Source organism: Anser cygnoides, chromosome 5 (assembly GCF_040182565.1).
Source record: "Anser cygnoides isolate HZ-2024a breed goose chromosome 5, Taihu_goose_T2T_genome, whole genome shotgun sequence".
NCBI lineage: Eukaryota > Metazoa > Chordata > Aves > Anseriformes > Anatidae > Anser > Anser cygnoides.
Window position 1 is genome coordinate 5,210,091 of NC_089877.1, and position 16,459 is coordinate 5,226,549.

Below are 16,459 nucleotides of genomic sequence, written 5' to 3' on the forward strand. Positions count from 1 at the left end.
ATATAGTTTAAGCTAGTTCATATGTCTGGCCTAAATAATTATAACAGTATCTTAATCCAAAGAAATAGATATAATGGTGCTGGGTAAGTTTAACCTATATATATATATATAATATGTATATTAATCTATAATATATATATATATTAATTGATTACCTTCTTCAAAGAGATCAGACTAAATATTATGCACACACTAACTGTTGAAAGTGCTTGTGAAATATTCAGTCATTCAAATACCAAGGTACCACTTAATTTACAAGGTCAGGTTAGGCCTGGAAATGTAGCTTTTGTAACACATTACACTAAACACCAGTGACCCGAGAAATGGCAAAACAAAAATATATGTTTGATTTAGAGAGCTAAAACTTAGAGCTAAACATATTACTTCATTGGATCATGGTAATAAATACATTACAAGAAAACTTTATAGCCTGTGGTATATTTCTAATCAGGACCAATTTCGTAAGGATTTGGGTGTAGGGGCTCTGGGCTGTGTTGTTTTGTTATGTTTTGTTGGATACTTTCATTGGTTTCACTAATTGGAACCAGTTGATCCCTTTTCCTGTGTATTGATTTTTTAAATCCTAGCAGTTAACAATGATTCTAATGTATCATAACACTTTAGACCTTAATCATATAGTGGGGCTTTTGCTTGTAGCTTTTGTTTGAGTTTTAATTAAGAAGACCTTGTGTCTCAAAGCCTGAGCTGGGTTTTTAATTGCTAGTATGTATATCACACAGACTTCAAAAGAAATAAAATATGTTTATAACAGAGAGCACAAAGGAGAGCTTTGAAATGTCTATAGCCATACAAAGTGACATAATTAAAAACCTCTGAGTGCCTCTGTGATATAAGACATATATATTTATTTATACATATTTATAAAGCAGATTCTTACATACCCTTAGAATTCATGAAAAAGAAATTTCAGCAATTATACTGAGAAATAATTACTACAAATCCAGACTGCACTGTTGGTCAGGGCTACAGGAAAACATAAGATATATTTTCTACGAAACAGTCTTCACGTTTGATACAGTGCTCCAAAAAAACACCCAAAAGCTTATCTGTGAATATAAATTTTATAAAATGGAAGTAAAAATAGCATTTAGAATGTTTTGTAAATCTTGCATATTTTAAGAAAAATTTAATTCACTGTCAAATCACAGACACCATAGCTTTCTTGAGGATTCACTCATGTAGAACTCTCTCCAAGACTATCCCAGAAATGGATAGTGTTAAATTACCAGATTCAAGCAGTTGTGCCACACTGTTCTCTTTCAGTCATTAGTGCACACACACAAAATGCTCCTAGAAAACACCTCCTTCCATCTCTCTGGTGCTCTAATCCCAGCAACAAGTATCATTTTCAATAGTGTTTACAATAGATCTTACAATGAAACTATCAAGTGAGTGAAATTCATTTGTTTTACCCAATGCAACATTTCCTTAGGAAACAGACACACTGACTCCCACATATCCAAAAATTTTGAGCTATTAAATGTATACACATCACATGAAATAGGAGTTTGGGGCTCTTTTTAATAAAGTAACAAATGTGAACAGAAAAGGAATAAGCAAGGGAAACATAATGCAAACTGACCTCTGTATTGGATATATTGGATAAAGCTATGGACATCAATCACTATCCTTCCCAAAATAGAGTATACTGTACAAAGACAGCATGTGACATTCGAGTCACAATGCCTATAAATATAGATAGTTTCAGTTGTAAACACCACCAATGGAAGCCAGAGAACTAACCTGTAACACAGTAGTCGGTGACCCACGAGTCACTCTTCTGTAAGACTGCTAGACCAATTCTGACCCTTTCACGATAACATCATTGCTTAAGTTACTTAAAGACTGACCTTTCTTATTTGATCTTCAAAGACCCTGCATGCTGAGAAAGACCATTGCGGGCTATTTCAGTAGGACAACTGCCTGATGCATGCAAGACTACGCTATTCCAGAGATTTATATTTGGAACAGAAACAGAAAACTTAAAACAGACTCTGTATAGTGATAAATGATGCTACTCTGCCTAGCTGTGGCTGCTGAAATAAAACTAGATATCTAAGCAACAGAAATGCATGCAGTGAGGGCGGGGGAGGACTCTGCACAGAACTCCGCACACCCAAATATCTGGAAATTCAGAAAAGAGCCCTGAACCACTTTGGTTATTTAAATTCATGATAACAAAAATTAGAATGAAAATTGTTTCCTGATGCTAATTGTTATTTGAAAGAACAACACTGCAAAAGCTGGACATAAGCCTAACAAATACTTTAAAGAAATGTATTTGCATACATACACTGGCAAATGGCATGCAACCAAGTGATTTGCATGGGCAGTTGTGTGTTTTTTTTCCAGGTGAGCAGGTCACTTAACTCAGCTCAACTGCTTCACAGACCTTTGAAAATTTGACCTATGTGTTTCGTTTATAAACATATCAAATGAACGAGCAGACTTTTTTAACCACTGGAATTTGGGTACAAAGCATTCTGCCAAATGTTCCTCTGAGTTTCATGCAACCTCCCTGAAGTCAATGGCTTGTTTGGCTGGAATTCAAGGAAGAATCTGGACCATTATCAATAACTGAAATCCTGATAAAGACACTCAGAAAAAGCAGTTTTACAAGTGAAGCACACTATGCAAGAGTAATTGTGAACAGGAACAATTCCACTTAGAGAAAAAATAAATGATTCACTCTTTGTTACTTTTGTATTGGCTTCTATTGTTTGTATTAATAGATATAGCTTATAATTATATCTTGATTAACACTATTGTGTTCTAAATATAGAAGGTAAAGCAAGAAAATACCATTTTTATTTATTTCTCTCAGCCAATTATCTTTTCTTCTCATCTATGTGCTTCCCAAACATGAATAGAAACAGTTTGTATCAGTGGTACATTTTTTTTTCCCGCTTTCATCCTTCTTTTTTTTTTTCTGGCACTGATTCGTAGAGAACTGCCTTCCCACAACCAAGATGCTAGTCTTTCACTGGAGGGGGAGGGCTGCAGTTGTGCAGACACAGAGGAAGAGTATGTACTCAGGTTATCCTTCATGAGAACAACGCCTTCTCGCTAAAATAAACAACTCCCAGTAACAGTCAGTGTAAAGACCAGTTCCTCACAGGACCACACCTCACTTTCTTATAATCAAGACTTTTTCCCTAATGACCTCATTTATTTATTTGAACTGTGTTGCTTCAAGTCTTTAAGTCAGGCTCTCAGTAATACGAACAGAAATTGTGCACAAAAGCCAAAAACATCAGCCAGATAAATAAATTGATTTAGAATCTAATGGAAATTAAGGAGCAAGGTATTTGACATCCCAAACAAGATACACTTTCAGAAGTAGTTCTTTCAGACCTCAGCATGCCAGTTATCTAACTGGAAATTCATTCAGTACTATGAAAATTAACTTCATGATTTTGGAAGTCTACCACCCTGAACACTGAAAATATTTATTTTAAAATATATGTATATTTCTTCGGTAGATTAAAAGATCTCCCTGGTGCCTCTGCTTTACTTTATTTCCTTCTTGCAATCTGGTTTTCATGCTGTCACTGTCTAGATGGTAGGATATTTTTTCTTACTGAGACCATTTAAGGTATATAAATACTACCACAAGTTAATATGAGGTTACTTGGTTGACAGTGATGTTAGCAGCTAGGAGGTACTCAGCCTGGAGACAGTGACTTTTTTTTTTTTAATAACTGAAAGCTCATGAAAAAGCTTTTTGTGCCGTCTAAAAGAATAAAGAATATTATTCTGCATTGTTAGAGATCCCACCTCTTTTAATTTTGATTCTCTAACAGCATTCAAGTAGTTTCTATTTAGAGACTAAGTAGCTATATTGTGCAATTAATGGACCAACTAGCATTCAATGCTTTCCACACTGTTAAGAGACAATACAGCTTTAAATAGAATGTCATTTCAAGACAAAATTTTGTTGCCTTTTGTTTATTACCATCGATTTTAACATGTTTCTGTAAAACGGCATACCATATTTCTGCCACTGATTTTACTACAGGATTTCTTACCTGCCTAATATATTCACATGGTCTTCTACAAGTGACATCCAACAGACAAACCCAACAGATTTTGGTTTTGAATCAATTGCAGGAACCAATTATAACTTACTTAATAAAAAGGGCTAGTCTTTCATCTGTTTGCATAATAAAACAATGAACTATCTTAAGTCACCCTAGAGGAAATGTAAAACCCTAAGCTTCCATTTTCATTTAAAAAAAAAAAAAAAAAAAGTATCTTTCTTTTTTTCCCCATTAGTAAAGCCTTATTAATACGAAGCACATGATTCTTTGTTTCCACTTATTTGTAGTTTCTATTTAATAAAATTATACCATTGAAGAGAAATGAAACTTAGGTACCTTGTGTACTTTTCAAAAATGCCTTATGAGCCCTTCTCACAGCACAAAAAACCCTCTCCCCTTTAATTTTTTGCTTAGTCAATAACAATGAATTTCTTTTCAATAAGAAAAATCCATGGAAAGGTTGATGGTTGAGTAAAAAAAATCACTTTAAAGTTTTCTACACAGTCTTTAATTGTCAAGAGAATTCCACTTGTACCAGACTGATGGTCCAAAAAATCTTGGAAATACTGGAATGTCCTGTCTATATAAGCAATAAAATTCCCACTGATTTCAGTGAGTCCACAATTTCCTCACAGGGCTTCTTTCTCCACAGAAATAGCATGAATATGAAAAATATATAGCATTTTTTCCCAATTGTGAATACAAAATTCAGAAGAGTAATTACACAATGAGGCCCCTTTTATAACCTGAAAGCAATTTCTATGTATATTTATGCAATTGAGAAGAAGCAGTAGCAAGTACGAGTAACTCCATGTTTTCAAGACGTTTCTTCCTCTTCCTCTGGTCACAGAGATATATAGCTAATGTCAACGAACTAATGTTACTAACCTGGTGTTTGTGGTAACATTCATGATTGTCTACAACTGACTGTGATATAACCTATTTATTTGGCAAACATGTCTGTCATCTCAAAGATAAACATTAAAAAACAGGAAATCAATCTCTAGTTATGATTGTTATTTCTATTATTTTTCTGAACTTAAAAAAAATACTCATTCCCCTTCTTAAAAAAATGTGTAAACATTTAACATTTGATCTAGTGAGATACCTTTAATTTCTCCAAGGAGATCACTTGTGTTTAATTTTTCCATCTTCTCCTTCCAGTCTTTAGAAAGTAGCTTTTCCATGCAGGATGAATCTATTCAAAAAAAAAAAAAAAAAAAAGAAAAAGAAAAAAAAGGAACATCAAATATATTCTTACACATCAGGGAAAGAGGTGCCACCTTCATTTTAAAACTTCTCCTTGTTCTAGTTGGACCATAGTTTCAAAGAGAAATGAACTTGTAGCCAAACAGAGTTCTCATTTAACAGCATTTTAAATCTAAAGTAATTCCACTGAGGTTAATGGAGTTACTATGGATTTAACAAGGGTCTAATTGAAAGGAAAACTTCGTTCAGGATTTATGCATGCTAACTGCCAATTTACATGCATAGATTGCCAATGTATATACAAATTCTGTCTTTTTCATTTGAGAATGATTGTACACTCGAAATTATACATGAAGATTTAGAAGCTTTTTCTGGAAATTTGGCACACAGTGACATCTGAAACCCATTTTTATACCCATGTCAATGCAAAAGTTATTCATATAATGTCTCCATGGAATTCATAAAAGCATTCTACATATTGGATGCTCACAGTATCAGAAATTTTCTTGGTACACTATAAACAACATGCAATGATTAGAAGATCTGCTTTCATAATTTGAAGTTCAGAATACATCTTCAATCTTTATCCCAGTATGGGAGGCCTTCTCTAGGCAAAACTGTCACTGAAATCATTATACTTAGGAGAAGGTAGAAAATTAGCTGTAGTAAGTTTCATACGATCAGACCCCGATTCCACTAGAAAATCGAATATTGAGCCTAGCAGACTCTTCAATACAATCTAAAGGCTTTTTTAGTTCCCAAATTAAACTAATTGACTCTGAAGTCTAAATACCTATACATAGTCTACACATAACCTTCCAGATAAATTGCAAAACTGATTTTTAAGATGGGAATTTTTATGGCTGATGCCATGATTCAGAATATTATGAGTTTATGAGTTTAGGAACCTTAATTCAGATTTATTAACAGTCAGCAAGAAAACTTTACACACAACTGAATACTTATTTTCTCTTCCCAGTTAGTAATCATAGAATATCTATGTATTTATTTTCATTGGTAGACTCATCAACAAAGCCTTGCAAAAAAACATTGGAATCATTTAAGCCCAGTTTAGCAAAATATCAAAAACATGACAAGTGCAACTCTATTCCTACAACGAATTTTTCAAATAGCCTACATTGTAAGACCACATATTACCCTGGGGTGCTGAGCACATTGGTTCTCACCTGAATATGTTGGGCATAGCCACACACTTTAGCTTGTTAGAAACCCTGCCGTTTGCATGAAAAGAAGATCAATTTACAAAATGATTTACCAACTAATAACTTTCCAAATTTTGATGACATTTGCACTTTTACCACTCCAGTCACTTAAGAATCAACACCTGGGAATACATGAAGGCAGAATTCAGCCTAACACATCTTCTGTTAAATTATTGGTAGATTAAGGCCAAATTTTGGCTCAAATTCTCATGTCAGCAGTCCCATTAGAAGCATTCACACGAGTAACAATAAAAGGAGAAAGCCCAGACGAAGAATGGCAACAGAGAGCAACAATACAGCACGTAACGGTGCCTACCACCTCAGCGGAGTCTACAAAGACTAAGAGAGAGAAGCATTCAAAGAAGTCATAAAAGGAGGAGTTAAAGATTCAAAGAAAAGTTCAAGGAAGAAAAAGCCAGTCACATTTTAGAATTCAAATAATTTCAGCTGAAAAAAAATCACATTAGCATCTTCCCTTGAAAAAACAAATGAACAAACAAACAAAAAAGGAAAACCAGTTGAAAGCATACCAAACTGTAGCTACCAGAAGATCAAAGATCAGGTTTTAATTGCAACACATTTTCACCGTGCAAGCCTCCGTGGAAAGACAACACAGCTTGTAAATGTTTTTGAAGTAATATTTCAGTAGAAAAGCTAATTTATTTACTAATTATATCTTTCTATGAAAGAGACAAAATTAAGGAGCTCTAAGTTGCAATAGGCAGTGTTAAAATACTTGTTATATAATAACAATTTACTTTTAACAATAACAGGCACTTATTACTTTTATGAGTTCTGGCCTGATAATAGAAGAATCAAGAAATAACCATCAATTATCAATAGAACATTGTAATTTGTCCTTTTTTTGTGATATCATCATTAGTTTAAAAAGATGTTTCTGTGTTTCTCCCCTGCCAAAATTTCAGACCCTTCATCCCTGGGGAAAAAAAAAAAAAAAAAAAGGACAATCATATTTAGAGTTTTATTCTGATATTTGCTATAGGTTTTATATCCTACTGCTTTTTAACTGAGGTATTTTCCTCAATTCATACAGAGAAGAAAAACATTAAAATTTTAATAAGAAACAATTACAGAATATCGCAAGAGTTGGTATAATACTTTCCATGAAAGCACTTGCTTTATTTCTTCTCTTACTTTTCTTAAAAACATGCGTGGCTATCTGTAATGTTATTACATTGCATAAGAGCAAACCGTATATTTCTAAAGACAGAGAGAGAAAGAACTCAAATGGAAAAAAGGCAAATCTGTGTGCCTTTTTTTTGATATTATCACATTGCTAGTTACAATTTTTATCTCTATAAATGACTGAAAAAATCCTTAAGAATTTCTTTAAACACCCCTGTGCTACTCAAATTCTACATTATACATCTGACCACACAATGTATAGCTTCTGTATTTTGTTATTGGGAACAAGAATACACAATGAGCCTTTTAATAACACTGTAAAAATATTTCTTTTGAAATTCCTGTAAATTTTCAATTAGCGGGGTTAATCCACAAAAATTTTAACATTTAAAATCGTGGTGTGTGTTAAAGCTCTCCAGAGGTCCCTCACATTAGGCACAAAACTAAATATAGAGGCTTACACTTGAAAGGCATGTTTCCCTTCAAGTTCTACATTCTGTGTTCATGAACACACATTTTGAAAAGGTTTGTGAGTAAGAAATGGAATTTTTTCTTTCTGTACTGAAAATTAATTTTTACATACATATAAAATCTACAAAGATGTCTTCTGACATCAGTGAAATGTCTTCATCCATATTGATTCATTTTCTGATTTGATTCATTATAGAAACAAAACATCGACTCAGAATCCAGCACTGAACATTGATGAAGCCCAAATTCACATCTGCACTGCATCACTCTCCCTGCACGGAGGCTCTGCTTCAGAACCATTATGAAACCTTGTGGATCCCAGCATTTGTGAAATTCAGGGGTATTCTTGTTAAAGATAATTATAAAAGAAGCAAAGAAAGAAATTAGCATTTATACATTTTTAGCTCTTCTCACTGATTTTATAAACCACAGTTGGATTTATGCTGCAAAGTAGCATATTTTGTACTGACAAATGTAGGATCAAACTCATGCAGTTGCACTGGAGCAATTTATTGTATTAGCAACACATAGATTCTCATCTTTATATTCTTCTGTCGTGAACTACAAGAAAAACTCTTTCAAGGACAGCAAGCAGGTTAAGTATAATTAGACTGAGATGACTAAATGAAACATTGGGTATTATTTAATATCATGGCTTATTACATAATGTGTTAGCAATTTTAATTGTAAAGAAGTTTTAAGTAGTGTGAAGATCTTGCTACACAAGAGAATTTTGCAAAGGTGAACGAGAAAAGATAAATAAGCAGAAAGGAAAAAAGCCTAGGTGTTAGATGAAAAGGATCTCTCCACAATGTCAAAGCATCGATGAAAAGAATTAACATTTGTCCATTGGGTAATCAATCAGTCATGGAATGGATGGAATCCAGCTCTTTGTTGCACGACCGGTGATGAAGAACGAGTGTGTTAGCTATCACAGCCAAGCTCTCAAGTTCTTCCGACTAAACGAAAGTCATCTTGTTCCTATCAAGGATAGCTTTTGCCTCTTGTCTCTTCCTTATTCCCCCCCACACACATTTTTTTTTTTTTTTTAATTTCAACAAGTTAGCAAACCCAGCTATGGGTTACATGAACACTGTATGACCTTACAATAGCCTGCACATATCCTCATTGATTTGGAGGGACTGTTCCTTTTTTTTTTTTTTTCTTTTTAATTCACTGAAGTAGCCTCTTATTACTTTCTTTGAAATACAGATAAGAAAAAAAAGCACTCATGCCGTGTGTGTGTTTTTGTTTTTTATAGTAAAGTCATACATAAAAGAAAGCCTAAATGTGAGAGTGCAGCAGCAAAACTTCAAAGCACTGTCAGACATTATTATTTCAAATCAGCTTTGACTTTCTGAGACTTAATAAAACACTATAGTACAGACTGGCATATTTATAACACCTATACCAGTGATCAACTGAACTGTCTTGTTCTTTCTACTGTGCACTGCCTTGTTATTTCCTTTATAATAAGCTTCTCTCAAAACATGTAACAATACCGCAAACTGATAATTATCAATGATATGAGTTCTAAAACATGACTTGTTTTGCATACAATTCCTTTTGAATATATACATTACTTTGTGACAGAAGACAAAAGCACATTGATTTATTAATAATGATTGCAAATGCATAGCAAGTTCATAAACAATACAGAAATATAATTCAATCAAAGGTATAGGTGACATTTTTCTACATGCATCTGAACTGTTACATATCAAGGAAAGAAGCACTGGAAAAGACAGGGTAGGGGAATTAGAAGAGAAATCAGACATCCTACAAGAGAAATAGTTCTAAAACATGATCATATCCTCAGTAGGAGGAGGAGAAGCTTCACGTCTGCATTTTAGAAGAACAATACTGAGATTTAGTGGCACCTTTGTCTCTACTTCAGAGTTTACAGTCTACAGTTACGATCTATTACAATTTAGTAGTAATTGCTAAACATAAGAATATATTTTCGCAAGCTTTGGGACTAGATAACAATATGCAAGTTCCTCCTTCTCTTACATTCTATGTTCTCTAACAATTACATTTATATTATCTCATTGCATTTATTTGCCTTTAGCTCCACAGGAGAAAATGTGTCCTTTGGATCAGCCTTTGTCAAATGAGTTCAAATGCCTCATTCAAGTCTTAATCATGAGAAAAGCAGCACAAGTGGAATTACCCTGTCAGCATCTATGAAGATTTGTTAGAGAAAAAATGATGTTTTTTTCTTTGAAAGAATGTTAAATGAGATTATGAACACCTAGGGATAGGCATCTCTGTGCTTACAAGGCCTACCTCAATGGATTACAGAAGAGATTTTATTTTTTCCCCAAACCAAATAAGCTTCAAATAAACATTACAGAGGCTAGCATTTTGTTGCCCCACTCCCCCTTCTACCTTTGCACATCTCTCCCCAAGCCTCAAACAAAATTGTGCATTTAAGTGCATGAAGTTAAAGACCGGACATCTAAAATAATGACCACAACAAAATAACCCATTGTACCTCTGAAAGAAAGGTTTGTTTCACTGTTCCTCAGAGAATACTAAATCTAGTTCAAAGTAGAAAAATCTAAATAAAATCAGTACTTTACAAATATTCCTGAATAAAAGTCAAGCATAATTTAGATTTACCCTAGCTGGTGTTTGTCACTTACAAGTAAACTAAAACACCAGGTCCATTGGTGTTATTATTAGACTCATTCATAAAAGAAAAAGAAAAAAAAAGAGCTATTCAGAAAATGAAGAACATTTTTTTCAAATCTGATGATGAGTTTTTATATAACTCTGCAGATTAGTTGGGACCTTTGACTAACTGATCCATCTCTGAGTGCATAACAGCTTGATTGCATGCCTTTCGTGAAGGCCCTGCCTGTCAGATATGTTTGAGCACAGATCGAAAGCACATAGCATAGATCTATATCGTAAAAATGTTTCCTAATTTTCACTCTTCATATTATGTATTTTAAAATTATATGCAAACTGTAACATTTTGATATTAAAGGGAAAATCAAAAGGTTGCTTTAACTCCCTTTGAAAGAAGAAGATTTTATTATTTTCTAGCAATTCAAAATGAAATTAAGGACTTTACATTTACATTCTTGATTTGAGAAATAAAAATATAATTTAACCATGACTATCAGAAACTTAACTGCAGGATGGTACTATCTATTCTTTTTTCATCCAAACATGTAAAGTTTGGGTAATGTCACTAAAATAGATTCTTTGTTGCCATAGTTACTTTTTTTCTTCTTTCAAACACAAATTACCCTTCTCTGTTTCAAAAAAAACTTTAAATAAAAGAGACAGCAACAATACAAAACTAATCAAAAATCAGCCTGAAGGCTCAACATCCACAGTTGTAATGTGCTGGCACTGTCTCTTGTTCATAAGCAGCTTGGCTTCAATCTTGCTGTCAGTGGAGAGGCAGGTCAGGGGAATCTCATCTCATCCTTCTCAATTTCCATACTGTTCTCCTGAAGTAATTAATTGTCGTGGTCTAACAGAAAATTAAAATACAAGGCATTTCAGACATGCTGCTAGCTAGTAAACTGATTTCTTTGGGCAACAGTTTTTTGGTGATTTTGGTTTTGTTTGTTCTTTGTTTTTGTTTTGTTGTTGTTGTTGTTTTGTTTTGTTTTGGTGTTTTTTTTTTTTTTAAAGTACAATCACAACACAAACAAAAGCAACATGACAGAACAAAAAAAAACAAAAAACTGCTAGTCCTTTTTGCTACATCTATTGCAAATTACAAAGGATTTAACTCCTAAATATTATACCCTGTTCCTGCCATTAAGGAGCAAGGTAATCGTGGCCCATTGCTTATTCCCTTCTCCCGTATTGGTTTGATCCCATCCACTTCTTTGCCTATTTACTCTGTGATGTCTCTGGCACAGATTGCTTATTGCACCAGGGTTTTGTTGAACATGCAACACATTTCTGATCATGAATCACAACTTGGTCCTAATTCTCAATGCAACCTGTAGGCAGTACTGCAACTCCCCATCCTAGGAAAACAAAACCAAAAAGGGCATGTACTGCAAAGAAGACTTCCTAGATGTGATTAGAGGCAAAAGAGGGTCAGTCCTCAGTAGATGTTTTCTTGTAAAAGCAATAATGGAAATGCAATTGTGATCTGCCTACCTAGCATTAGAGTTCTGTTTAGGACAGGGAACCAAGAAAATCTGCCAACTGCTGTACATTTTTTCACAGTGACAAGATTTCCACAATATGATAAAATTAGAACTGTAAGAGCTTGGAGAGCTCTCTTAACTTTTAATTAAAACTCTCCAAGCTCACTAAATATAATTAGGCATTAAAATGTTCTGGTTTTCCTCTGAATTCATTTGCACTACTTGAATGGTCTAGATCTTGCATGAAACAACAGACATTCTGAACAGAAACACTGGAATTTAACTGGGAGTGATTTCCAGACCTGCTTTCTATGATGTGGCTAGTGAAAAGCTGCAGAGTCTGAAGCTTGTACCAATTCTGCCTAAGATGGCTTGTTTCAACAGGAATTCTCCAGTGCAAAGAGCATTTTGCATGGAGCATTCTGCTCCTTGCAAAACTCTGGATAAAAAGAAGTTTGAATTTCATGCAAAGAATAACCCAAGATACAGTTCTGACCTTTATTTTCATTTATTTATTAAAAACCAGAACCTTTAACCTTGCAAATGTTTTTGTTCTCTTAAAATAACTCATACAATGCTATATGCCACACTATTTTTAGAAAAACAACAAGAGAAAGCATGCTTTTCCCATACAGCAGGGCACAGATATAAACATCAACACAGATGCTCTGTGAAACAGAGCTGGACTTCTCAAGCACTTGATCATTAAGGAATGCACCAACTGTTTTAGATAATCTCGTGCCAGCTCCAATTCTGCTCCACACTACCCTTTGGGAGTGGCCAATCCTGTCCTGCTCCTAATTTTTTATTTTACTCACTCCTCCATTCTTTTTTCTTTTTTTTTTCTTTTTTTTTCCCAGAACAGAGGGAAAAAGACATTGTGTGCCAAGCAATGCAAGACTAGAATCACTTCCCCAAACAGAGCAAAACTTTCAGACAATTAACCCTCCCCTCTTCTTTCAGATAAATTACTAAGTATAAAATGCAATCTGTTTCCTTTGTTTACTCAATATGAACAATTTGTAAATGACTCAAGGATAAAATTCAGAAAATGTTGTGCTAAATTAGAACCATTATAAACATGCTAATGACTGCTCAACTAAAACATGAAGGATCCGTGTGAAGAAATATATTTAGTTCCTGTGAAATCCAGTTGTATTGCCTCAGAACTATTTGGTCACTTAATTGTATATGATTACTCCAGGAAAATGTTAATTTCATGAACACTACGCTAGACAATACACTGTGTATGTCAAAGGGAGCTTTCTGAAATGTCAGTGTGATTGCTTGGATGCAGTGTTTTGGCGTATTAGTAGAAAAGAAATATCTTTTAAGTCTGTCAAAATTACATGTACATTTCATTCCTCCACTTAAAGTTTCCCTTCCATTATAAGCTATACTCTACTGTTAGATTGGCTGCATTCATTGAAGTATACATCGTTGCCTTATTTGCATTACAATGATAGTATGCTGTATATTATACGTAATCACCTATTCCCTAAGTATGTACACCTCTATTTATTTCCCAAGTGAACATATAATATTAGCAAGAGATAGTCTCAAGCTTTCCATACAGCAATCAGGGAGAGTCAGGAAAAGGGGAGAGCAATTTGCTTGCAATCCCTGGGCAAGAGATTACATAAACTGACATATCAGAGGAGAATGATGCACTTATTTTGCTGTCTCTTACTATGCATTTATTAGCAAACTAACAAAATCAATAGGATTTGCAATATTTGTTATTTTGCAGAAGGAGGAAATTTTGCTGGTGTAAGTAGATCTCAAAATCTTGATTATTTTCCTTGCTTCCACATCTTCACATCTTTCTGTGTTGACTTTTTTTCCTCAGAGTGGAAAAAATAGATTGAGCCAGTATCTTAGCTAGAACTCATCAGCATAGCTTCTTCATCAAAGTCTACCTAGTCTTAAATAGATGTGAAAGTTCTTCCAATATTCAATCTAACTATTCTTTCTCTTAATCTCATACCTCCACTCCCTGTTATGGTCCTTTTAAAACCCTAAACAATTCACTTTCATCTTTGGTATCCACTCTTCTCAAACACTTGTGAGTTGAAGTGACATTCTTCTCATTATTACTCAAACTATGGAGAATTTAATCTTCAAATCTTTCTTTGTTTAACTGCTCTGGAACAAGCCACGTATCGTGTGGCCTCTGGACTTATAGCGCCTTTCCTCTACAAAAGAATTTCCCTAGAACCTCAAGAAGTTGCTAACTGCATGTTCAATAATGTTGAATAATACAGCCACTGGACTCATCTCTATAACAGGCATGAGCTCAGATTCTCTTTTCTCAAACACTGCACAGTTATCCCAGATTCTCATACCGAACTGAAACAAGCACAGGATCCCACCTCAACTCACAAGTGGCTTGGTAGCTCAAGTAGTTATTTTTTCCATTACATTTTCTCCTACCAAGTGCAATGCCAATTAAGCATTATATCTTCTAACAAAGCAGAAATTCTGTAAAATGGCTATGAAAATGTTAGTAAAAGTTTTGGGGAGTAAAAACATGTTAAATGAAAGGTATACGCAAATAAAGGCATTTGATCCTTCACACCAGGTTAGTTTCTGGTCAGGGGGAAGTGGAGGGGACTTCCTGAAAAGCAAGAAAAGAAGGTTTCTATTAAACTGATTAATGTTCCTCAGAAGATTTGTGACACCAGATGATTTATGAACAAAATGTGGATGATTCAATAGACCTCTATTTTGTTCCCCCAAATCATGTTCTACTCATTACCCTAATAATGCAGTAATAAACATCTGTTTAATGATTTGAAGGCTTCTTAATACTGCATATAAAAATCTGAACTCAGCTCTTACATAAAATATTCTGAAATTAAAACAATTGTATAACAAAAAGAATTTTTCATGAGAAAGCCTTAAGCGTTTTTGTATGTAAAAGTATAATACAAAGAAAGCAAAATAATATGCTCTTGATTTGAAATGACTTCAAACAAGGATGCAAAGGAATGAAAACAATAGCTAGAATCTCCTCTCTATTTACCATTCCTGAAGGTCTCTATGACAGATGATGTGGTCTTTCCTGGGACACTAAAATACACTGACAAAATCAATCCTATTGCCTCCTTCATACTAGTAAAATGTTGACTTAAACTATCACATTTTATATAAATACAAACACAGAATACACACAAGACTTTCCTGAGTTAATTCCAGCAAGCAGAGCCTTAGAAGGTTTACAAACCTCACCAAACTGCTTGCCAGGGATATATATTTCAGGAATAATAGCTGGTTTATTATAGATCTGTGAAAAGATTTAAGAAAATAACACACTAATATCTTCAAGAATAATATCTTAAAGTATTCATGTCCCTATACATATACAGCTCACAAGTAGCCACCATTTTTTTTCCTCGTAAAAGATTATTAATTTTGTAAAGTCAAGCACTAGAAAGATATAGGAATGCTAGAAGTAAAGTGTTCCAGGAAATCCTGATTCATTCCATGCACGTGTTATGATACGTTCTTTAAATTAAAAAAAAATAAAATACATGCAATTAAGAGAATTTTTTTTTACAGGATTCTTGTTACATTCAGCACATGGGACAACCTCAGACGAAGGCATAAACTGGAACTGCAGAGCAAATGGGACTGTTGTCCTCACGATCACTGGCCACGTTTCATTGCAGAAGTTTGAAGAAATTAAATGAATGAGGGAGGGAACTGCAAAAGGAGAAATGATGGGTCGCAGATATGGCACTTCATTTTCTGGGAGCTCAATTTAAAAAAACTTGGGGTTGTATTTGAGGAATTGCTGAACATTCACAGCTGCAGCTGTGTCAATGTAAAGTCAGTGTAAAGACTGAGGCTATAATACATATAGCTATATATAAACTGCTACACTACATCCTCTGGAAAAGAATTAGGACCTGAGCACCTCACACTAAACAGCTAATAAATCAACGATGTTTTTGAAGTCGCACTCTGTCTTAGCTGCATACCTATGAAGCTGGTATACTCACTACCCTCCTTTCCTCTTCACAAAGACTTTGAGAAGATAATTTATGTTTGCAGTACATTTACAGAACATGCTGGGGGAAAAAAACTATTGTGTAATAATCATGTCTTCAGAGCACAGCTTGAATAATAAGTAATGTACAGACACTAAGGCTTCAGATGGACCGGTAAGGATATAACAAACAACTGGATAATTTCACATTCACTGAGGACCATCCCGTTAGTG

General features: G+C 34.2%; 1 protein-coding gene across 29 annotated transcripts in view; it reads right to left on the reverse strand.

Moving 5' to 3' along the window:
* Positions 1-16,459, reverse strand: part of SOX6 (SRY-box transcription factor 6) — a 415,066-nt gene that overhangs the window by 171,728 nt on the left and 226,879 nt on the right. For all 29 annotated transcript variants that reach the window (XM_066997629.1, XM_066997630.1, XM_066997638.1 and 26 more), the window contains one exon: positions 5,170-5,259. In XM_066997629.1, the coding sequence (XP_066853730.1) occupies positions 5,170-5,259 (90 nt within the window). The remainder of the gene's footprint in view (positions 1-5,169; positions 5,260-16,459) is intronic.